This window comes from Arabidopsis lyrata (assembly GCF_000004255.2).
Source record: "Arabidopsis lyrata subsp. lyrata unplaced genomic scaffold ARALYscaffold_4, whole genome shotgun sequence".
Taxonomy (NCBI): domain Eukaryota; kingdom Viridiplantae; phylum Streptophyta; class Magnoliopsida; order Brassicales; family Brassicaceae; genus Arabidopsis; species Arabidopsis lyrata.
The window spans coordinates 22,277,731-22,301,381 of record NW_003302552.1 but is presented as its reverse complement, the minus strand read 5'-3'; the positions used below and the strand labels follow the sequence as shown (position 1 = coordinate 22,301,381).

Here is a 23,651-nt window from a genome sequence, read left to right as displayed (position 1 = left end):
CAACGTTCTTTTAATTAAAACAAGTTGGGTAGAAAATTTTAAAACCCGTTGGGCCATTAGGATGCACAAAAAGCCCAATATCTACTCTATCTCATGGCCCATATATATCATATGCCTACACCGGTTTAATTACCTTCTCTACCACACCACATAACCGGAGCGTTCTATATACGCGCGAGACAAAATGGGTGAGGTTCCAACAAAGACATTATCCTTTTGTATCTGTCTTCTAGCGTGTCCACTCAGTGAGGCTCCACGTCACCCATTGATACACTAAATTATTTAAACTAAAAGAATTGTTTAAATAAATTCGAGTGGTGGAAGCCCCCTTGGCCCATTGGTTGACCAAGGGTTGATTAATGCTTCTACACCAAAAAGTCTGGGGTTCGAGTCCCAGGTATTGCGATTTATTAACAAATTTGCAGATTAATGGAGGCAAGTGTGCAAGAGATCTCCAGCGATGTACAATTATAGCCGTTCGCTAGGATTCTACGCAGAGAAGGAAGTGTAGCGAGGTCGTGGATCATTGAAGGTATTCATCAAGATTACGAAGAAGGAAGTGTAGTCTGTCGTGAATCTAGTAAGGGTCGGAAGGAATTGTCAGTTGTAGAATCGTCTATGTAACAGTTCTCATAATTTGCAATTAATAATAAATCTAGACGACAAAAAAAAAAAAAATAAATTCGAGTGATCGATGTAGATATTATCTTATTCTTATACATTTAATACAGATTCACACGACACTCTGTCAATTCTATAGCATTCGATTCGAGCTCACTCCAAATTTAGATTCAGTTTTTAATTCGACCTTTTCAGTTTGCCAAGATTAGCAACTATATAAAGTCAAATATAATACAGATTGTTTATTAAATTTTCCTTTTCTTGAATGTAGTTTGATTGTTGTTTTTCCTCATAATAAAAAATCTATGATAAAATCTTAATTTAAAAAAAAATTTCACCAATCTTATTTTCAGTTTCAAACTAGTTTAAACTTTTAGTTCGGAATTTGGAAGAATTAGTTTTGTTGAATATCATCAGGAAAAGAATGACAATATTTCTACAGAGGTGACGTGGCATCATTGAACCACTTTACCTGTCGGCAGTGAGGTGTTTAATCACATGTATCGCATCCAATGCGTATGCAAGCTTTCCAGCCGCACGATCACATGGGCACAAAAATCAACGGTGAAGCAAAACAAGTGTCTCACACATATTAAACGCGCGTAGTACGCTCCACCGGTATAAGCTAACGGAGGATATAAAAACTCTTTTCTCATTATTTCCCTAAAATCTCAATTTTATCCGGTTGTTTTATTTTCTAAGGAAAAAAATTAAAATCTGTTCTTCTTCTTCGGCTGAGAGACAATGGCGGAGGAGCAAAAGACGAGTAAGGCTGACGTAGAATCTCCGGCGGTTTTAGCTCCGGCAACGGAACCGACTCCTGCTCCGGTGGAAGTCGCGGATGAGAAAATTCATAATCCACCTCCCGTTGAGTCCAAAGCTCTTGCCGTTGTAGAAAGTAAGCTTTCTTATTTACATACGTGTGTGTTTGTTTATATACGGTAATCTTATACTTAGGAATATTGATTCATGTTTACGATGAATTAATTATATATATAGTATGTAATTTAGAATTCTTACGCTTGGAACTGAGGTTTAAATTTACAATTAACAAATGAATTTTCTTCAGATGCCTAAGGTTTTTGTGAATTATATGGCTGGGTCTATGTTTAGGTAAAATCCATCGCTGTTCGAATTTACAACTTCATCATGGCATTTTCAAGAAAATTAGGTTTTTCGAGGAAGATATTATTAAAATATGATTAGTAATAAAGCAATTTTCCCTGTAATTAGTGTTATCAAAAGTATATGGAATCATGACAAATTAGTTGTGGACAGCTATAAATTAAGAAAAGTGGTTTACTTTCTTAATATTCCTACATTTTTTCCTTCCCTTAAAGTTGCGTAACTCTTTGAAAATAACAACTAAGTACTACTAACTTTTAAGCAGTTTTTAAATCCAAGAACATTCATTAGTTCATCTTCTTTATTTACTATCTGTAATTCCTTTTAACTAAAGTTAGGTTCTTGAACTCTTATGTTGTGTTCTGCTTTTTTTTGAATTTAATGTTAAATTATATTCAAAAGAAAAAATAAACGTTTTTACAACGAAGTGCGGCGTGAGTTTGAGATAGGGTTGAAAAAATTAACTGATAAGAATTCTATGAGAATTTGAACGTGTTAGCTCCGAGTAGCTAGCCACATTTGGTACGCCTCGTCGTATCTTCTGTCTCCCATACGTCGAAGAGTTGTGATCCGGTTTCTAACTTGTTTATCTATCCACTTTGTGATGAGTGGTTCCGAGTGTTGATCCTCACCGTGCCTACGACCATTTCGCTCCCGCCATATCATGTAAACAGTAGTTTGAAGAGCGTATCGAATTAGGAAGCTCTCCACTCTGCCTCGTTGATTATTTGAAACATGATCGATGAGTTGTGACCAGCCTGTAGTGAAACGTGCTTGGAGAATCCCCTTAGCAGTAGTCTTCCAAATTCCTGAGGTAAAAGAGCAAGCGAAAAAGAGATGATCTCTAGTTTCCACACAGTTTTGACAAAAGACACAAATACCCGTTGCTCCACCGTTCCATCGGATCATGCGATCTCCTGTAGAAAGACGGTCATGTTGTGTTCTGCTTTGCGGTTTGAAGTTTCATAAACTTTTATTTTGAAACGAGTTGGTGATGGATGGAACTATTTAATTGATGACCTTATTAGCCAATTAGAGCATCAAAATTCAACTTATAATTGAGCTTCTTGCAACAAATCTCTATGTGTTGTACTTATAATTGAGCTTCTTGCAGAACCCATCGAGGAGCATACACCGAAGAAAACTTCATCTGGTTCGGCCGATAGAGGTCAGCTAATTATAACAACATTTTGTTTCTCATGCATGTCCAGTTTCTAGTTACTTAGTTCAGTAATTTACTTCAAATGTGATGTGTGTGTTTGGTCAGATGTGATACTTGCCGACTTGGAAAAGGAGAAGAAAACGTCATTCATCAAAGCATGGGAAGAGAGTGAGAAGTCAAAGGCTGAGAATAGGTACACTTTCTAAATTTTCATCATCTTCTCACCCAAAGATTTCTTCTTGTTACAGGTCTCTGATGATCTTGAAATGGACAGGGCACAAAAGAAGATCTCTGATGTGCATGCTTGGGAGAATACCAAGAAAGCAGCCGTAGAAGCTCAACTCAGGAAGATCGAAGAAAAACTAGAGAAGAAAAAAGCACAGTATGGTGAGAAAATGAAGAACAAAGTAGCTGCAATCCACAAGCTAGCAGAAGAGAAGAGAGCAATGGTTGAAGCTAAGAAAGGAGAAGAGCTTCTCAAAGCTGAAGAAATGGGTGCTAAGTATAGAGCCACTGGTGTAGTACCAAAGGCAACTTGTGGATGTTTCTAAGTCTTTATTGAATTTGTTTCTCAGGTCAATGTTTGTAAACAATTCATCTCTGTTTCTTTCTTCTTTTTTTTTTTTTTTGTGTGATTCAACAACTTTTTATAGTTTTTGGTTATTTGTTTGTTTGTTTGTGTCTTGTTTACATATTGGGAGGTTTTGTGTAAAAACAACATTGAAGTGAAAGATTTTATGGAGTATAATTGTATGAAGCATCAATCATGTTTTGCTTTTTGTTTCAGTTATACGATTATGATTTCACATCTGATCCTTTAAATTCTAAAATGTTAAGACACTTGACTTGACACACAAATCAACTAAAACCCTTTGATAGTTTAGACACAGGTGGAGATCTAAAAGCAATAAACAAGCGAATGAAGTAAAAATATCTTCTTCGGTTTGATCTCACTACTCGGAAATTCCTCCCAAGTCTTCAAGATGAGAGAGAACATGAAAATGAAAAGGCAAAAGGTCTCTTAGAACATGGAAATGAGAGATGAGAGAAGACAAGTTTAAGGTTCATATCATGCAGCAGAAGAAGTCTTCAAACCAAACCAAATCAAGCCGGTACTGCTTTAAAGGTTTAGATACAATCAACTGCTTCTATCGCCATCAACCACCTATACTGCCACTTCTTGCCTCAGTACAGTACTCTGTGTGTTACCTTCATCTCTAGAACGAGCTAGTGGCTGCCAAAGCTGAATGATTTGCCGCCTCAATACACCTAAACAATGGCAAACCAAAATCAATGGAAATTTGGTCTATGACCAATGCAGGTTTAGTTTTAATGTCGAGATGCCTAGAGAGGGATTTGTCTCACCCGTTAATCCATCAATGCATTGCCGGGTGGAGAATGTACACCAGGTAGAAGTTACTGACAGTAGATTGCCTTGTCGATAAGTGAAGGTATGGGCTTGATTTCGGTTCCAAGTTCTTGCTCAGTCTGATACCTGTTGGAAACCGAATAAGTGAGTAAGAAAGCTATATCATCAAGAAAAGAGAGGCTACACCAGTTGAGAAGAAGAAACACGAACATTTTGAAGCGGTCCTCATAAGTTACCAAATTCACAGCCAACCCAAGGTGTCCAAATCGTCCTGATCTGCCTACCTGGTAATGTAATGAATAAGTGAGTGAAAACCCATTCACAATTTGAACAAATAAAAAAGAAAAGGTTCTCAAGAAGATAAATCAAACTCGGCTTCCCTTAACATACCCTATGTAGATACGACTCAGAAGTCCTAGGAAAATCGAAATTTATGACCACATTCACAGCTTGAATGTCAATCCCACGTGTAAACAAATCTGCAACAGAGAGACATTCCCCGTGAAACTTAAACACATTTGTCAATGTTCAAGTACCTGAGTAACACAAAACGTACCAGTGCAAACAAGATTTCTGCATGCACCATTGCGGAAATCATGGAAAACCCTGTTCCGATGGTCTTGAACCATCTTTGCATGGATATAGAAGCATGAGTAACCGAGTTCTGTTATTTTCTTGGCTAACAGCTCAACACGATTAACAGAGTTGCAAAAGATAATGGACTGGTTTATTTGTAGCTGCGATTGATAAACAATATTTCCATTAAAAGATCCACTACATTAAGTAGCCAGAAAATAAAACATTGGGGTTTAGGACTATCTAAAACTCTGACCTTAGAGAATAGCGTGTTAAGGCAGTGCACCTTCTGTCTCTCTTCAACAAAAGCATAATATTGGGTAACACCCATAAGTGTGAGCTGATCCATGAGATTGATAATGTAAGGCTTCCTGAGATATCGATCCTTGAAAGACTTCACAGTGACAGGAAATGTAGCCGAAAACATCAGAATCTGACGGTTCTCTGGCAAGAACTGTATCAACTCCTCTATAGACGGTTGAAATTCTACAGACAAAAGCTTGTCGGCCTGGAAAAAAGATGTTTGCGAGTTAAGACCATGAGCTCATGCGAAAAAGAAAATTATTCAATCAAAATCTGCAAATATCTAGCATAAGAGGAATCAATTTTGTTTTAACTTTAGAGAAAGTTTTGTTCAGGGAAAAACTAGAAAAGTTCTTTTGGCAGAAATCCAACAATGTTTGTCTTCACAGATTTTAGCAATAAATACACCAATAAGAAAAATCTAGCTCAGGGATAGTAGAATTATGAACTCACCTCATCCATTACAAGCATCGCACAATCTTTCAAAACACACACACCCTTTTTGGCAAGATCTAATATTCTTCCAGGAGTTCCAACCAACAAATGGACAGGTTGATATAATCGCATGATATCATCCCTCAGACTGGTACCGCCAGTGGTGACCATAACCTCAATTTTCAAATATTTCGAAAGCTCCTTGCAAACCTGGGATGTCTGAAGGGCCAACTCTCGGGTTGGAACTAGAATTACAGCTGCATAAGAAAAAAGATCAACAAAAGTAATGAAAAGTCAGCAAGAAAGTAGCGTTTCACTGAAGTAATGAGGAGTGGAAGTTCCACTGATCAAATAACTCACTACAGAGAAAAGCAGGAGAATTCTAAACAGAGAAAATTTCTGAAAGGAAAGTAAGAAACCTTGAATGACATTGTTCTCTGGATCAATTTTCTCAAGGGTAGGAATGCAGAAGGCACCAGTCTTCCCAGTCCCATTTTTGGCTCTAGCAAGAATATCACTGCCAGTTAAAGCAATTGGAATGCTTTCTTCCTGAATAGGAGATGGTTTTTCAAAACCCTTCTCATAAATTCCCCTAAGCAGATCCCTCTTCAAAAAGTAATCTTCAAATTCATTTCCTTTAGTGGCAGTCACATCCTGGAGACAAGATATGGAATAACTATGTTATAAGGGAACTGCTGTCTTGTCAAAACAAGATTCAAATATAACTCAGGAAAATTTCAGAAAGCAATAAGATATGGAATCATTCATACCTCTGTCTGGTAACGATTATCTCGTGGTGGCAGCTTTAAAGTTGCTTTCCAGTCTTCATTACTGATAAGCATAAGAAACACACATAATCCGTAAAACAGCACAACAAGAGCACCATTCATAACAACCATTCTTCCAAACGAGCACTTACTTAGAATCGCTGATAGCTTCAGATTGAACCGTTTTCTCGACTTCGTCTACATAACTTGGATCACCAGGAAGCTGAGGGCGTCTAGACCATTGTTGTTGTTGTTGCTGCTGCTGCTGTTGTTGTTGTTGTTGAATCTGCTGAGGATAGCCTCGTTGAACGTACTGCTGAACATCAGGTTGAGACTGGAGATACTGTGGAGGCTGAGTTTGAGGTTGCTGTGGAAACGGAGTCCGTGACTGAAGGTACTGTTGAGGCTGAGATTGATGAGGACTGGGATTCGGATTCCGTGACTGAAAATTAGGATCCGGACCCGCAGCTCCAATCCCCGGTGGAAACCTTCCTCTATTATTATTCATCTCGATCTCGAAACAGAGAACTCTAATTCTACCAAGAAATCTTCACAAGCTCACAAATCGTAAATCTAAGAAGAGGCTATAAACAACAATCTGGTGAATGTTAGGACAAACGGAGCTTTGTAAGAGATGACTGATCTGATTGGACTCTCTCTCGCTCTCTCTCTCGGGGGAGGGCAAGATCGGAAATTACTGACAATTATCCACAAAACCGAGCTTAGCTGAGATTATAACTGAAGAAGATAAATAATTTTCTTTTGTCGTCTGATTACTGAGAAAGTGAAAGACACTCGCCGGAGTCGTTGTTCTTTAGGTCGTCGTCGTCAAGTGGGATTTTCGTTACACACACAGACAGGCTCTTCTTCACTCACTCTTATCCACATTATTTCACTAAATTAGTCCTGTACTTTCGTATAATTATGAAATAACCCCATGTTTCTTTGTATTTATCATTTATTCGCTCCTAATTTAAAAATAGACCTTCCGAAACAGAGCTTACGGCTGAAAACGTCGAAACCCAGAATTAGAATTTTGATGATGGAAAATGATTTAGTGGCTTCTCCTCTTTCGAATCTCTACCACTGGAACCAAAATTACCTCAAATTCTCAATTCTTCAAGAATTTTTGATAAATAAGACAGAAAACTTCAGAGATGAAAAGAAAAAAACACAAAACCTGGTTTTTTTTCTCTCGTCGTCGTTTGGTCGTGTCCTAAGACAAGAACCGGCGAACGAAGAACAAACTTTTTGAATCTAATTTCCGAAAGAAAGAGAGAAAATGTCGTTTACAGGAACATTGGATAAATGCAAGGCCTGTGACAAAACCGTGTACGTGATGGATTTGTTAACATTAGAGGGTAACACTTATCACAAATCATGTTTCAGATGCAGCCATTGCAAAGGCACTCTCGTGGTATTTCTCTTTTCTTCTTCCTCCATTGTTACTCTGTTTTCGACAATGCTTTTTTTATTTATTTAAAGATCAAATCTTTTTCTTAAAAACAGATAAGCAATTACTCATCAATGGATGGAGTTCTTTATTGTAAGCCACACTTCGAACAGCTTTTCAAAGAATCTGGCAATTACAGCAAGAATTTTCAGACTGGAAAGACCGAGAAGCCCAATGATCATCTGGTATGTCTTCAAAGACTCATCTTTTTATTTTTCCTGTTTTTTTTTTCTTGTTTCCATCTGATTTTTTTTCTCAATTGGATTATGCAAGACTCGAACTCCAAGCAAGTTATCATCATTCTTCAGTGGAACACAAGACAAATGTGCGACTTGTAAGAAAACGGTTTACCCACTTGAGAAAGTAACAATGGAAGGAGAAAGTTACCACAAGACTTGCTTCAGGTGCAGTCACAGTGGTTGTCCTTTGACTCACTCTTCTTACGCTTCTCTTAATGGCGTCCTCTACTGTAAAGTCCATTTCAATCAGCTCTTTCTCGAGAAAGGCAGTTACAATCACGTCCATCAAGCCGCTGCTAACCACCGTCGATCCGCCTCTTCTGGTGGCGCTTCTCCCCCTTCTGATGATCACAAACCTGAAGACAGCGCCTCAATTCCCGAGGGAAAAGAAGATGAATCTGTCGCTGAAGCTGCAGGAGAGGAGCCTGAGCCTGTGGTTGAGTCTTGAATGTGGTGGAGGATCGATCTTCCAGTTCTCAAGTTTGAAGTTTTATATGCTTTTACTGTTTAAATGAATATATAAATACAATTGTTGTTGTTTCTTCTTGTAAATTCTTGTAAAGTTTAAAGCTCTTTTGGAGAGAATCTGTTGTAAACAAAATCTTTATTATCCAATTTTTTTTGAAGAGGATATCTTTAACATTAATTTAAAAACTTTGAGATCCATGTTCTGAAACAAAGGTTATATAACAAGATATTTTATTTGATGAATCAAGATTCAAAACATACGGTATTGATAGTATTATAACACAGTTCTATCCATTTCTTGTAATGTAAATAACACACATAAGTATTGAGATTTCGCCAAAGAAGAATCAAACTCTTGACACTGAGATGGATTGTGTTTCAAGACATGAACAGAGCCTTGCATTTTGCCATTGTGTCATCTGGACTCGTAACTGCAACAACAGAAACAATCCTACTTGTCATGAATATATATCTCCCAACACAAACATACCGAGATTAAACGATAATATATCCAAGTAACTGACCTGAGTGGCCAATTGTTTTTGGTGATTCATAGATTTCATAATCGTTTCCACCCTGCAGAAGTTGAAAGCCATGTTTTTATCCATCAAGCTCAACAGAAACCATATAACAACTCTTGCGAACAGATTTGGAGAGTTGAGATGAGTTTTATACCTCATAGGTCTTGTCACCAAATCAAATGCGAGCAAATTATCCTCCAACCGAAACCCTCCAATTGACACAGAGGGTCTCACGTTCAAACGACGTCGTTGCTATGAATCCTCCAAACGATGTCGTTGTTATAAAACGAAATTAAAGTTGCGTAACAAAAGTAACAAACCTTTACTTCATTAAATGATTTCCTTTTTCTGATAACGGATATATTTTCTGATAACGGTTATATCTGTAACTAAATAAATTTCCTTTTTCTTGATAACGGATATATTTCCTTTTTTCTGAATTTCCTTTTTCCTGGCAAGAGCCTCTCTGTTTATAAATACTCAACATCTCTTCATCGAGAAATCAAAATCTTATCACAGACCAAAATAAAAAGAGAGAGTGTTCTAATGGCGACGAGAGCAAAAACATACATGAACAAGTCTGTGGTATCATCTTTTCTAAAGCTATGATCGATTTGATTTTTACTGAGTAAGTTGGTGTGTGATCCAAAACGAGTTTCGTATGCTTTTTTCTGGGATTTTGTCGATTGATTTCTAATCCATATCCATCTCTCGTTAGTGGCCGTGGCGGTGGTGGTGAGGCAGCAGCGTCTTCAAGTCACCGGAGAGAACAAGTCTCAATCGTCGGGGATTAGGTCACAGCCGCAGAGTCACACCGACAGTGAGCAAAGCCAATCATCAACCGTTCGACTAGTCACAATCACTTAACAATTTCTTGATCTGTAAGTATTCTCAAAATCCTCTCTGCTTTTCTTTGTTTTCTCCTATTTCTTAGTTTATTACTTATTCATCCCTCAACCATTAATTAATCCTTTCCCTTATTTCGTTTTTATCAAATTTAGGTTATTCCAAGTTATCCTAGAATTGTGGACAACACTATCAGTCTATCACCAACACATATGCGCTGTAAGTTATTTCTTCCACTACTTGTTCCATTTTTTCAGTTATATTTAAAATAAAACACTAAAATAACCTTCTTTTTTTCTACGTATACATATTTTTAGATTTATACAATATATTTTTATTTTATTTTATATAATAAGATACCAAAGGATTTTTTTAAAACTAAATTGTTTTGATATTTTATCTAAAATTTTTCGATTAACCAAAATATTTTTGTTTTAAAAAAAAACACTAAGTGTTAAATTTCAATGCAATTGAAAACAAATCGGACTAAGCATCCCATCCCATCCGACGGGTCCGTAAGAGGTGTTATTAGTCCAACCGCTTTTCACGCAAGTAAATTTAACACTTAGACTAATTTTTACGGGTTTTTTTGCAAATATTTTTATTATGTAAACTAATTTTTTAAAACTATTTTTTCACTATACAAATTATTTTTGTTTTTAAAAAACACTAAGTGTTAAATTTCAATGCAATTGAAAACAAACCGGACTAAGCATCCTGTCCCATCCGACGGGTCTGTAAGAGGTGTTATTAGTCCAACCGTTTTTCACGCAAGTAAATTTAACACTTAGACTAATTTTTACGGGTTTTTTGCAAATATTTTTACTATGTAAACTAATTTTGTTAACTATTTTTTCACTACAACAAATATTTTTGTTTTAAAAAAAAAACTAAGTGTTAAATTGCAAATATTTTTATTATGTATACTAATTTTTTAAAACTATTTTTTCACTACACAAAATAGTTTTGTTTTTAAAAAAAAAACTAAGTTTAAATTTTAATGCAATTGAAAACAAACCGGGCCAACCATCCCGTCCCATCCGACGGGTCCGATTGCTTTTTCACGCAAGTAGTAACACTTATACTAATTTTTACGGTTTTTTTGCAAATAGTTTTATTATGTAAACTAATTATTTAAAACTATTTTTTTACTACACAAAATATTTTTGTTTAAAAAAAAAAACTAAGTTTTAAATTTCAATGCAATTGAAAACAAACCAGGCTAAGCATACCGTCCCATCCGACGAGTCCGTAAGAGGTGTTGATAGTCCAACCGCTTTTCACGCAAGTAAATTAACACTTAGCAATTGAAAACAAATCGGACTAAGCATCCCGTCACATCCGACGGGTCCGTAAAAAATATTATTAGTCCAACCGCTTTTCACGCAAGTAAATTACACTTACACTAATAATTATGGTTTTTTTGCAAATATTGTTATTATGTAAACTAAATTTTAAAACTATTTGTTTGACTATACAAATATTTTTGTTTTAAACAACTAAGTGTTAAATTTCAATGCAATGAAAACTTTGAAGAGGATATTTTAACCTTAGTTTTAAAACTTTGAGAACCAGCTTTTGTTCTGGGACAAAGGTTATATAACGAAATATCTTATTTGATGAATCAAAATTCAAAACATACGGTATTGATAGTATTCAGACACACTTGTCTCCATTTCTTGTAATGTAAATAATCAAAAGTTGTGAGATTTCACCAAAGAAGAATCAAACTCTTGACACTGAGATGGATTGTGTTTCAAGACATGAACAGAGCCTTGCATTTTGCCATTGTGTCATCTGGACTCGTAACTGCAACAACAGAAACAATCCTACTTGTCATGAATATATATCTCCCAACACAAACATACAGAGATTAAACGATAATGTATCCAAGTAACTGACCTGAATGGCCAATTGTTTTTGGTGATTCATAGATTTCATAATCGTTTCCACCCTGCAGAAGGTGAAACCCATGTTTTACCCATCAAGCTCAACAGAAACCATATAACAACTCTAACGAAAATGGAAAGTTGAGACGAGTTTTATACCTCATAGGTCTTGTCACCGAAGAAATGGATTTCATTGAAGTCCTCAAGGTATTGCAAGCAGTAAGTCTTATCCCAACCTTTAGGGAACACCTAAGTCATAACAATTTAATTAGACTCAGTAATTCAAAATTATTGGATATAAGAAATTGTTATAATCCACATTTTCATTCTACTCACATCGAAGCTTATCTGTCCTCCAATTGAGAAAGTAAGGTTAAGATGTGCAAACCGCTCACGAAGTGCAGCTACCATCTTTGGTCGGATGTTTTGAACCTTTTAAACAAAATGTAGAATGACAACGCTCAGGATATATTCTAAAGAAACTGAACAAACTAAAATATAGTTTCTTTTACCTTATCATATCTCTCAAATTCATCTCTTTCTTCTTGGCTGCAGTTGCGACCAATGGGTGATACATTGAGCATTCCATTTCGGAATTCAATAAATGTTCCCCTATGTATACAAATGTCAAGAAAATAAATCATCTTATCACTTTGCAAACATGAATAGAGACTAGTAGTTGGATCCACATTATACCTCTTAATTGGAATATCCAAGTCTGCAATGTAGTGCAGCGTGAAATTTATCAACTCCTGCATCATCAATTCACGCTATGATAAACTATCTATAATCTATATACATATACTCGCATACAATTCAACATCAATGAAACCACTAGAAAAATCATTAAAGCAACTGTTGCTACTACACATGAAGGACAGTGCTATGAGTTTACCTTGAGTTTATCGTCTCCAAGGTGCAGCTTCAGGCTCTGAGAAAAATATACAAAAACTATTAAGAAACGATAAAAACAATAATGTGGATAAAGTAAGTAAAAGCCGTTGTTTCATATGCACCTGAACTCCAATGGATTTCCCATCTTTATGGGCAACAAGACCATTCTCAGAGAAACAATAATCATAGTCGTTTGTGACTGCAAAATTTACAAATTCAAAAGTTTTAGCCAAACAGCTGGAGAATCACAAGGCAAGAAACTTAGAGCTAGATCTAAAACTCCCTCTTAAGAAAGTCAGACGAAAACTAAGACTTAGGTAAATCAAACTCATTCCAGAATGATCGATCGGCAGCTATCCAAAATTCCAAAATCTACAGACTTTATTCTGTATGCATGCTATTAATGGATCTAGTCAAAGACACAAAGCAGAGACAATCTATGTAGTTTGTCTCCACTTTAAAAGGATCCATCCATATAGTAGAGAACAGAGCAAAAGAGATCATTCTCATGAAAGTAGGATAAGATCGTTTCTTTGAATACCAAATCGAAAATTCTACAACAGATTTTAGTTTTTTATTGGATCCGATCACAGTCGTACCTGTTTTCCCAAGCTGCTCAGATATCTTGCTTAGATCAGATCCACCGACGACTCCAATAGTGACGACCTGCAACTCTCACAGACATTATATCGAACACTAACTAGGCATAAACACAACGATGGATCAATGACAAACCTTGCGCAATTCTCGGATAAAATCGAGCAATTCTGGAGTAGCTTCCTTCCTTGGAGCTGTGAGAGTACCGTCGACGTCGAACAAAGCGATCACTCCGGGTTTTATCGCCGCCATTGGATGAAGAGTTTTCAAATTAGAAGATGATAATGGCGGAACATGTGATTATATAAAGGGAATCGGACCGATCTAATCTAATCTTAACCAAAGAGTGTCGCTTAAACTATGGTCCTCACTTTTTGTCCTAGAGATCAGTGATTGGTTGCATCAAATTATTCTTTTCTTACATTCCTTATTTATGTTATTTTCTTTTTCTTATCCAATTTCTAAATTCTAAAATTTGACAAGTGTTTTTTTTTTTTTTCTTTTCTCGTTTCTTTCAAAGGTAACTGATGCTAAAATATTATTTAGTTTTTTTGATTAAATTAGTATCTACTATCTAGCAATATTAATGTAAATTTACTTGGATTAAAAACATGTACATTTTAGTTTTCTTTTAAGTCAAAACATATTCATTTTTGTTATTAATATTCTATTTTAATTTATTTTGTTAAACTTTAATATAAATTATTTCATATTTGGTAAAAGTAACCATTACATTATCTAATATTGAAAAATAAAAGAAGGGAAACAAATGTCTATTGTCTTCACATCGATCATTTTTTTTGGGAAATTTTCTGTGCTATAAGACTTGTTAAAATGTAGTCTATGTAATGTAAATGGACAAGTCAGACTTTGACAAAAAAAAAAAAAAAAGGACAAGTCAGAAAGAAAAGATTTCACACTTTTGAATATTCTCGTACGACGGAATAGAGTAATATCCTCGTAAATACGTTAGTCGTGATCGTGAACATGTGACGAACCATTCCATTTTTAGTTTCTCTAATCGTTAAATACTTTGGACGTTGACCCAAAAACATGGAATGGTATTCAAGGGGGAAGTATTGACTATTGAGGCCGAAACCAATTATTTATGAAGAAGCAATTTGGGCCATTACTATAAATGGGCCTATAGAACTTCAAATGGGCTAACACGGAAAGATGTTATACGAACACGGGACGCTGCTTCCATTTTTTTTGCTTTTTGTTTTTTTTTTCGTTTTAATTTCTAATAATTAATTAAATAAAAAATATTCATCAAGGACAAAATGGAAATAACACATATTAGAGTGGCATTGAGACTCCAAAATGGCAGGCGTGATTAACATTTCCGGTTCGGTGGCAATCTAGCCTCTGACTCGAACTCCGCCATCTTCTTCTTCCGAAGATAAATCTCCTTCATTCAAACGCCCAAAGGTTTCTGATCGGAGACCTTACTTCTTCCCCATCTTTTCGTGCCATCTGGAGCTTCTGGTTTGAAATATTTAGGGCGATTTTGGGGATTTCCGTTTTTGTTTCAGTTGGGAGATGGCGGCGGCGCTTCTATCGAGAACAGTGAACCTCCAACCTCCGGAGAAGCCAAGATTGCGGCGGAACCACCACCACCACCTGTTGCGAAAGGTCTGTCGTCACTCTTAATTATTGTTCGATCTTTCTGCGTTTTGAAATTGGATTCTCAAATTGATTTTGGATTGTTTATAATCTTCTAGACTCAACACCAGATAGTTCTTTTTATTGTTGTATCTGTTTTTTTCTTAAGACAATGAAAACGGTGATGGAAGTGGCACTAGAATGGGAGAGAACCAGCAAATTTGTGATGCAGACCAAGAGGAACCTATAGATGGTCATTCCATTGATGTTGAGGCCAGTCTTGATCTTATGGGGACAATGGAACAAGGTAAACTGTAGTTTATAACAATTGTTGAATTCTGTGATCCTTTATCTTAGGGTGTTATAAAGCTGTAGTTTATTTGTTGAATAGACATTCAAAAGGAGGTAGGAAATGCTGATTTAGTCATGATTGATGACCAAGAGAAGGATTTTGAGAAAGGTAAACTTTTGTTTTGTTTTTTATTGTATATGGTTGAAGTTACTGATTCTTATCATCAGTTCTAGATGTTACACACTAGTAAGCCTTGATTAGCTTTAATTGTTGTAAATAATCATCTAACTGAATTAAACCAAACTACTGATGATGCTGAGAACGAAGGCATCATAGATCTTGTTAATGCTTTGTGAAACAATTGAAAATGGTAATTATTTCAGATTCTTGTTTTTCTCATCTGTAATGTACGGGACGTATCTATTGATTCGTAATTGCTGAATTTTGTGTAGAAACTGAGATGGGAACCAAGGAAAAAGATGGTGATGAGGAGGCTAAATCTGAGAAGCCTAAGAAGAAAAAAAGATCAAAGAAAGGCAGCACTCCGACTAAAGTAGATGCTCTAGTTGCTAACAACGTTGTACTTTGGTTATATTAATTTCGAAGTAAATATATGATATTATTGATAACCATTTTTACTTACAGATCTATATGTTTTACATGCAAAGTTATTCAACGATTTGGAAAATAAAACATGTATTAGTATTTGTCAAATTTATAAAACTAGGTTCGACTGGATACAACTAAGAACATATCTGTATTTGAATTCGTCGTATTTGTACAACTAGGTTCGACTGAGTACAACTAAGACCATAAATGTATATGTATTTCTATACACCAAATATAAAAACGATAAATTAGAGCTAATATCGATTCCAAAAACATCCTGAACTCTAAAAAAATAATTTTAAATAAATAAAAATCTAATTTATTATTTTCTTAATATATACTCTTGGTTCAACTAGTTCAACTACGTTTATTGTATTATGATTTTTATTAAATTATAATAAATTGTAAATTAAGATTTATATGAAAAATTCTCCAAAAACATCTTCAAATATAAAAATAGACTATTTGAAATCAATACAACCAGAATTTATCAATTTCGTAACTATTTTTTTCATTTTCACATAACACACTTCTTCTAATATAAGGAAGATTTAGTAAGTGATCATCTCATATGAAGCAAAAGAGGTGAAATCCAAGTTTTTCTGAACATTGTATTCTGAAAACCTCTTAAACGATAATTAATAGTGTAACATCATGTGTCCAACTAGAAATTACTAATTTTCATTTAAGTCCAACTGGAAATACACAAAAATCGCAAAAGTTCAACTATGAATATGACAGTACAACTGGACAACTAGGTACAACTATGTTTAAAACAAAACAATTTTTTATTAATATCATGCTGTCTTTGGCTCACCTTACCACACGTGATGATTTAAAATTAATATTCCGCCGCCAAAAAACATGCTTACGTCATCTTTAATTTTTTTTTTTTTACTTCGTTTAAATTTATTTAATACCAATTTTAATTAACTTTTTATTTTTTAAAAGGTTATTTTTAATTGTCTCAGTTGTACCTAAATGATCTAGTTGTACTTTTTTATAAGTAACTCATACACGTAGTTGTACCTAAATAGACCAGTTGTACCTACAAAACTAATTGAACATAAATATAATCTAAATATTTTTTTGGTTTACAATAACATGAAGTCATATGTTCTTAATCCACAACACAACAAAATACAGATAATTTTCAAATTAATATCCCGCCGCCAAAGGTCTATTTTTATTTTTTTTTCACGTCAGTCATATTTAAATTCATTTTAATATCAATTTTAACTAATTTGTTATTTTTAAAAAAACTCGAAAGGACCTTGTACTTGTACCTAAATATACCAGTTGTACCTATACGTAGTTGTACCTAAATATACCAGTTGTACCTATACGTAGTTGTACCTAAATATACCAAAATACCACCATAGTACATAAAAAAAATCCACTTTACCATACCTAAAAAAGATGGCTTTAAATAGCCTTACAAGGACTCAAATGAAACAACAGACACAAGCTTAAAAATAGGAACAGACTCCACTACAATAACTGACTCAATTCCACAACTCCACTATCTAGACTCCATGAGAGTCGGACATGATTGACTCCAAAAGCAAACCAACGACTAACATAAACAAAAGATCCACTTTACCATACACAAACAAAAGGTCATTTGCACCAAAAACAAAAAAACTATCTAAACAATCAAATAGTGCAGTTGCACCAAATAGTTCAAGTTATACCAAAATTGTCCCAGTTGGACCTAAGTGATCTAGTTGTACATAAAACTTCACTTTCACCATATGATTCTATTGTTTACAATCAAACAAATCCGCAATCTTTCAGTCTCTGCTGCAACTATTTAATCTTCTGCTCATTATAGCTCCAAAGTAGATAAATTTCCATGCTTTCTCAAAGTTGTTGCTTCAAAGTAAGCTCTTTCTTTCGTTATTGGCTAAGATTCCCCAATACAACGAATATATGGAAGTGCCTATACAAATAAACAAGGACAAAATACAAAAATAATCACCAATCTGGTTTCTTGAAAACTCAAAACTTGTTCATTTTACTTTGGAAGTCAAGAAATCAAAACTTTTTCATTTTATCCTATAGATCAAAGCAATGTCAGAGTAAAGCACAAAGGCTTATCTGGTGCTCCAGCAGTGGCAATTATGATCTCATCCTTCAAATAAAGGTAATGCTTGATGAAGCAGCTTGGAAACACGAACCATTAGCAGATAAGATAGGATATAATACTAGAATTGAAGAGTTAGGACTAAGAAGGAGGTAAAACCTTGCGACGTCTGATTCGTTTTGAAAGAGGAGATTGATGAGATCCTTTAACCATCCCAATAGAGCTGAGTGAAGACCAAAACAACTATCAAGATGGTTATAAAGAAGTGAAAAGACAAAAAAAAAGATCATCACAATCAAGTTTAAAGACTTACTTGATACAAAATTCCTCTTTGTGAGAGCTACTTTTACATATTAAATCCAACAACGCAAAACATCCATCTTGAACCAGATACAAGAAGATTTGTAAGCAACAAAAGTTAGAGCCCTCTTGACTAAAAACACAAATAAGTTAAAAAGGAACATATGTATGCTCGACATGAACCAGAATCCATTGAATGTGAACACATTGATTTTACAATTCCTGCATGTCCTATAAGAACTCCAGTAGACTTATTCTCATCTACATCTCACACTTTAATTTGTATTCCAGCGTATAAGAATGTCAGTGTCACCATTATGTCCTCACAAACAAGTAAATCAAAAATCTTTGAGTACAACTTATAGTTTGATCACCATAAGTAATTATAAGACAACTATCTCCCTGCAACAAATATGCAATGAGTGAACATCAAACGAGCTTCACTTAGTTCCATAAATGGTTCAGAAATTAAACGCGTATAACGCACCTTGATCCATATGTCAAAGACCACATTGTGCACTACAAAGGACGACAGAGACTTTATCCTAAGACGAATTCATCGGAATTCGCGCAGTCCTCTGATGTCGCGGCGGCGGAAACTGAGGAGGAGGCGGCGAGATCAGAGAATAAAGAGCAAAAAATGCGTGAACTTGTTACCATCGTACGATCGTTGACTTGGGATTCTCGATTTTGAACGGAGATTTCTCAGGAGAAACGTAATGGCTCTCCGGTAAATCTCTAGCATCTGATAACGGAGAAGAAATCGAAGAGGAGAGTGTGGTGATTCGTTGTAACTCTGTGCTTCTGAGTTCGATGAAACTGTCTGCTTCATCTTCATCATCACAGATTCGATTTCGTTTTCTACAGCGTAAGCTACCAAAACATCAGTTTCGGTGGATCTGTATTTTTCAATTTTCTTCAACTTAAAGGTCTACGTATATTCTTGGATCTTTCTTGCAAGTCGTGGATTATTGAATTTGGGTCGGATTGTCTTGGTTGGATCTGTAATTACTAATTTTCTTAAAAGTTTTTTGGACATTTCCATCACTTTTGATTTAAAAAAAATATTAAAAGAAATTACAAACAAGAAAGTGGCATTCTAGCTTTTTTATTCGGGGAAAGTGGCTTTCTAGCCATTGTTTCGTTCATGTGCCATTCAATTTTTGCTCCTGCTCCCACAATGTTCTCTTATTAATCTTTGCTGATTCCTTCAAAATCAATACAACATTAACAATATACAAAATAGTTGTGAGATAGAAGCAGTTTCTCTGACTCGTTACATTCTTGTGTAAGTCATCACTCTCACTGTGCCAACGAGCTTTGTCACATCATTAAAAATCAAATCTTGCATCCCTTGCAGAAAGCTTGACGACCTAAGATCTCCAAGAAACTCTAAGGAATGCTTCCATCTGCATCTCCGGCGAAAACACTGGGAATGTTTCCACTTGGCTCTGGCCTGTTGAAGATGATAGCTTTTTCAAAAAGACGAGGTTTTATGGTTTAGGAGAATATAGCATTCACAAAAGCCTCCGGATCAAAAGGTTGGAGATCTTCTACAGCTTCTCCTACTCCGATAAACTTTACGGGAATGCCCAATTCCTCAACCACACTGACCTGCAAGACATGGAGAACCAGTTTCAAAGACAGAGCTAATGGAAAATAAGAGCTTTAGGTGAGAAATGAGACCAAAACTTTATGGGGGTATTTACCACACAACCTCCTCTAGCAGAGCCATCTAGTTTCGTCAATATCAAACCGGTAATACCAACAACCTGATAAAAATGTGACCCAGAAATCTCAAGATTTTACAAAGAATTTCTAGTTTTGGGAGCCAGAAACACTAGGTTTAGGTGGTTTCGTATGGTACCTCGTTGAATTCTCTAGCTTGCGGAAGCATGTTCAAACCAGTGTTTCCATCAAGGACAAGTAGGATCTCCTAACAATTCCGTGAATATTATTTTTAGCTAGCGCATGATCAAAATTGGAGATGGCCAGAATGTAATAACACAAGCAAGATAACACAATGGGATAAGTAAAAAGGCTCACTCACATTAGGTGCACCAGAGACAATCTTGCCCACTGCTTTTTTGCACGCAATCAACTCCTCCATCAAACTGTAATTAGTATGGAGACCTTACATAAAGAGGTGTATGTTCCTCAGATCAGTACAAACAGTACATAAGCATGTTCTTAAGTCAGCTAGCAAACTCTTGTATGCTTACGTCCAGATGTGTCACAAAGTACAACATCATAGCCTTCCTCCTTCCCCCTTTTAACAGCCTTTGAGAGAACTATTCAGAAACAGAAAGAAAATGTTTAGATAGCGAGCTCAAGTTGCACCCAACACTGATACTGGCAAGCCAAAATAAGAACGCATTGGTTTTACCTGTTGCTGCTTTAGCCTTCTCTCCTTCGGCCACAACAATCTCACACCCAGTCCTCTCTGCCCATATCTCTAACTGGTCACTTGCTGCTGCTCTAAATGTATCACCTGCTGCCATTAATACCTATGACAAATCATCGCAGGATTGCTGATGAACATACTGATACTCAATTCTATTTCTACCTATCCTGGCAAAATTTCGCATCACCTATTACGTTCTCTAATATCCCTTCCAAATCTCAAGAGAACAACAAAAAGGGTCGACATTGATATCAAACACGAAAGGTGTACCTTAGTTCCTTCATTCTTCAATCTATGAGCCAACTTTCCTGAAAAACAAAAGCCAACTCTTACACATAAGATCTTTCTGCGGCTAACCCAATGCAAACCAAGCTAGTCTTTTGAGTTGCCACTCTGAACAATTAATGCCTATTGCCTTACCAAGAGATGTCGTCTTCCCACCTCCGTTGACTCCAACAATCATTATCACAGCTGGTTTCCTGATACACCATAACACATAACCAGAATTAAAACCACAATCTTTCATAACTACAATTCAACAGAATAACAAGTAACAGAGCAAAAAGAAGAGAACCTAAAACCCAATTGAAGCTCTGTCTTGGTGTTTTTCTTAGCGAGCATCTCCAACACACTTCCCTTCAATGCATCCTACACCATTCACATTTCGGATCAAGTATCTATAAAGTATGGAGCCTAATTCCTTACATGTACTGATGTACCTTAATCTCGCTTCCTGATTTGAGTTTCCCTGACATGATATCCTCTCTTAGCCTCTCAACAATTCTAACAGTAATCTTGGGTCCAAAATCAGAAACCAAAAGCGCCTGCAATTGAAAGTTTTCACAATTAGATTTCAGGAAGACTCCATTTGCATCTGAAACCAAGAGAATCGACAATTAATTCGAATTAAGAGAGTTGAAAAAACCTCTTCCAATTCATCGAGAACTCGGTCTGTTTCAGACAGATTCCAGAAGAGCAAGAGCTCGTCGATGACTGCTAGATTTTCCCTAGTCTTAGAGAATCCGGAGAAAACCTTCTCCACGTCGCTTTTGGCCTTCTCTTTAATCAACCGACCGAGACGCGTGAAGAATCCGCTCGGTCCGGCCGAGCACCGGAACCGGGTCATTGGTGGACGAAATTCACCTCTAAGTGGGAATAACCCGATCCGTTCGGAGGAGAACGGAGATATACGTCCGGCGAGAAACGAGAGGTGAGCAGAAGAAGTTGCCATGGCTGCTGCCTCGCAGAGAAAACTGTGTTAGTTAAGTTAGTGGATATAATGCTTTTCAAAACGCTGCGTTTTACGTTTTATTTGTTTCCCAATAATGTATTTTGGTACTGACTGACCGACTGATTTGATTTAATTAGCCCATTTTGTGATTTTTCGAAAAATGATGGAACTTAAGGAAATCGTTATCTTACACAAAGAAATTTTTTAGTGTTTGAACTTGATCTTACAAAACAAAAGTTCACAAGCCGGAAAATCTTGATTAATAATAAACATCTTGTGACAGAAAATAGTTATCATCTGTTTATACTAATTTCTCTTTCAAATATGTGTTTTGTACAGTCTACTACTACTAAAATGTATCTTACTTAAACCGATTTTCAAAGAGATTGAAATTTTAACCCCTATTAAGCTTACACCGAAACCTTGATAGGAAGCACATCCAAAACTTGTTAATTAGCTATACCATGTTGAATGGTATGTCAACTTGAGCAAACATGATATAAGAGAACGAAATCATAAGATTAATACTTAGACGATCGAGTACACCACGATCCTATCTTTGATTTCTTTTTCTTTTGCCTCTATTTCCCGTTTATTTTATCAAATGTCCATAGAACCACTTTAATTTAAGACTCGATCGATGCAAAGCATGTAAACAAAGTCCAACAACTTCTTCACACGTGATCCAATTTAACTCAAAGTGCAGTTGTGGAAACTTGGGGAGAATACTACTTTTGACAATTTATACTTTGTTGTTGCTTTTTTTTTTTGCAAACAATTTATAGGAGTTCGCCTACTTTGAATTATATATACTCCAAATTTGTTGCTGAGGACTTTTTTCGAAAAAAAAAAAAAAAATTCTGTGTTGCCGAGGACGACCAAAAGTGAGAAGTTACGATAAAATAAGCAGTCTTTAGGTTTAACTTAACTTTTTTCTCTTATGTTTGGCGTTACTTGTCGTTTATTTGTTACACCAACAGGCAACAGCCGAACACATATATACATACAAACGTCATAAATGTGACATAAGCAAAACGATGTCATGAAGGATTAGATCATATGTGGAAAATGTTGCAAAGACTATTTGCTGCTCTGTTTTCTTTCGCGAGTACTTGAAATTAAATATGCATGTACTATCACAGCTATATCGTACATATATATGTGTTCCAGAAAGAAATTATAAATAAAACACAATCTTTTTTCCACATAATTGACAATGTGGATTGAGTTTTTCCATCAATTGATCTCTAATTCAGTGGTATAGACATGACTTTACAATTTACACATATCTTGTAAATTAGTTTAGATTTTGGTTTGACAGTCTCTCTCTGATTACAAAAGAAAAAATGGCAGATTATGCTTAGCAGAAAAAATGGCAGATTATATATTTCGAATCTGATTGAATATTAACTATTTGCTTATATATATTTTCTTATTATTTTTGCTTTTGGTCGCCATTTTTAAATTCTATCTTCTTATTATTAAGCAGCGAAAAATATTTGGTGACTATGCGTATTTTTATATTATTCGGTCAAAATTTATAGATTTTTAACTTTATCTTTAATGATAATATATAAATCGACTAGTATGTAACTCCTACATGGTGCGGTTATTTGAATTTGAATTGGCATTTTCAAAAACCACACTTACAATTAATATTCGTAAACCATACCTTGTAAGTTACAATTAGCTGTTTCATTCCCGCTATCCACCAAAAATGGTATAAGAAATAACTAGTAGATATTGACCTAGATTGACTATATATATATATATACTTTTATCAAGTCAACACGACAACAATGTAGAAAAAGTACGATATAGTTGATATGCGTGCCTAATCCATGTGCCGTGCAATAACG

At 35.5% G+C, this 23,651-nt stretch overlaps 5 protein-coding genes and 4 long non-coding RNA genes across 10 annotated transcripts; 4 read left to right on the top strand and 5 right to left on the bottom strand.

Annotated features, from left to right (window-relative positions):
• Window positions 1-1,196: 1,196 nt before the first annotated feature.
• On the top strand, window positions 1,197-3,672 carry LOC9316269 (remorin). The gene is made up of 4 exons (XM_021027459.1): window positions 1,197-1,519; window positions 2,861-2,914; window positions 3,014-3,101; window positions 3,183-3,672. Exons 1-4 carry the CDS (start codon window positions 1,366-1,368, stop codon window positions 3,457-3,459), a joined length of 573 nt encoding a protein of 190 aa, XP_020883118.1. The 5' UTR covers window positions 1,197-1,365; the 3' UTR covers window positions 3,460-3,672.
• Window positions 3,673-3,754: 82 nt separating this feature from the next.
• On the bottom strand, window positions 3,755-7,212 carry LOC9318101 (DEAD-box ATP-dependent RNA helicase 6). Its single transcript, XM_021027457.1, has 10 exons — window positions 6,511-7,212; window positions 6,362-6,422; window positions 6,011-6,245; window positions 5,610-5,848; window positions 5,110-5,361; window positions 4,834-5,014; window positions 4,668-4,756; window positions 4,488-4,561; window positions 4,274-4,403; window positions 3,755-4,177 (listed from the first exon to the last, which is right to left on the bottom strand). The coding sequence occupies exons 1-9, from the start codon at window positions 6,864-6,866 to the stop codon at window positions 4,325-4,327; spliced, it is 1,566 nt and encodes a 521-aa protein (XP_020883116.1). The 5' UTR covers window positions 6,867-7,212; the 3' UTR covers window positions 3,755-4,177; window positions 4,274-4,324.
• Window positions 7,213-7,389: 177 nt separating this feature from the next.
• Window positions 7,390-8,676, top strand: LOC9316268 (LIM domain-containing protein PLIM2a). The gene is made up of 3 exons (XM_021027458.1): window positions 7,390-7,775; window positions 7,868-7,996; window positions 8,085-8,676. Exons 1-3 carry the CDS (start codon window positions 7,641-7,643, stop codon window positions 8,496-8,498), a joined length of 678 nt encoding a protein of 225 aa, XP_020883117.1. The 5' UTR covers window positions 7,390-7,640; the 3' UTR covers window positions 8,499-8,676.
• A 180-nt stretch (window positions 8,677-8,856) lies between these two features.
• Window positions 8,857-9,234, bottom strand: LOC110228965. Its single transcript, XR_002332481.1, has 3 exons — window positions 9,194-9,234; window positions 9,043-9,094; window positions 8,857-8,949 (listed from the first exon to the last, which is right to left on the bottom strand). It is a non-coding gene; the product is annotated as an uncharacterized LOC110228965 (long non-coding RNA).
• A 124-nt stretch (window positions 9,235-9,358) lies between these two features.
• LOC110229511 lies at window positions 9,359-11,472 on the top strand. 2 transcript variants are annotated; one of them, XR_002332902.1, is made up of 4 exons: window positions 9,359-9,667; window positions 9,758-9,920; window positions 10,041-10,104; window positions 11,107-11,472. It is a non-coding gene; the product is annotated as an uncharacterized LOC110229511 (long non-coding RNA). The 2 variants fall into 2 exon arrangements; XR_002332901.1 differs by lacking the exon at window positions 11,107-11,472 and having other exon boundaries at window positions 9,364-9,667; window positions 10,041-10,187.
• Window positions 11,473-11,480: 8 nt separating this feature from the next.
• On the bottom strand, window positions 11,481-13,644 carry LOC9318100 (phosphomannomutase). The gene is made up of 10 exons (XM_002880154.2): window positions 13,404-13,644; window positions 13,268-13,334; window positions 12,791-12,867; window positions 12,670-12,705; window positions 12,471-12,526; window positions 12,287-12,386; window positions 12,111-12,206; window positions 11,934-12,023; window positions 11,788-11,839; window positions 11,481-11,694 (listed from the first exon to the last, which is right to left on the bottom strand). The coding sequence occupies exons 1-10, from the start codon at window positions 13,515-13,517 to the stop codon at window positions 11,642-11,644; spliced, it is 741 nt and encodes a 246-aa protein (XP_002880200.1). The 5' UTR covers window positions 13,518-13,644; the 3' UTR covers window positions 11,481-11,641.
• Window positions 13,645-14,689: 1,045 nt separating this feature from the next.
• Window positions 14,690-15,695, top strand: LOC9316267. Its single transcript, XR_002332838.1, has 3 exons — window positions 14,690-14,900; window positions 15,040-15,177; window positions 15,615-15,695. It is a non-coding gene; the product is annotated as an uncharacterized LOC9316267 (long non-coding RNA).
• A 2,247-nt stretch (window positions 15,696-17,942) lies between these two features.
• On the bottom strand, window positions 17,943-18,699 carry LOC9316266. The gene is made up of 3 exons (XR_002332873.1): window positions 18,645-18,699; window positions 18,171-18,237; window positions 17,943-18,080 (listed from the first exon to the last, which is right to left on the bottom strand). It is a non-coding gene; the product is annotated as an uncharacterized LOC9316266 (long non-coding RNA).
• Window positions 18,700-19,307: 608 nt separating this feature from the next.
• Window positions 19,308-21,884, bottom strand: LOC9318099 (cell division protein FtsY homolog, chloroplastic). Its single transcript, XM_021029596.1, has 11 exons — window positions 21,487-21,884; window positions 21,281-21,385; window positions 21,136-21,209; window positions 20,982-21,040; window positions 20,832-20,869; window positions 20,544-20,664; window positions 20,380-20,448; window positions 20,208-20,290; window positions 20,025-20,093; window positions 19,867-19,929; window positions 19,308-19,771 (listed from the first exon to the last, which is right to left on the bottom strand). The coding sequence occupies exons 1-11, from the start codon at window positions 21,790-21,792 to the stop codon at window positions 19,658-19,660; spliced, it is 1,101 nt and encodes a 366-aa protein (XP_020885255.1). The 5' UTR covers window positions 21,793-21,884; the 3' UTR covers window positions 19,308-19,657.
• Between the last annotated feature and the right edge of the window lie 1,767 nt (window positions 21,885-23,651).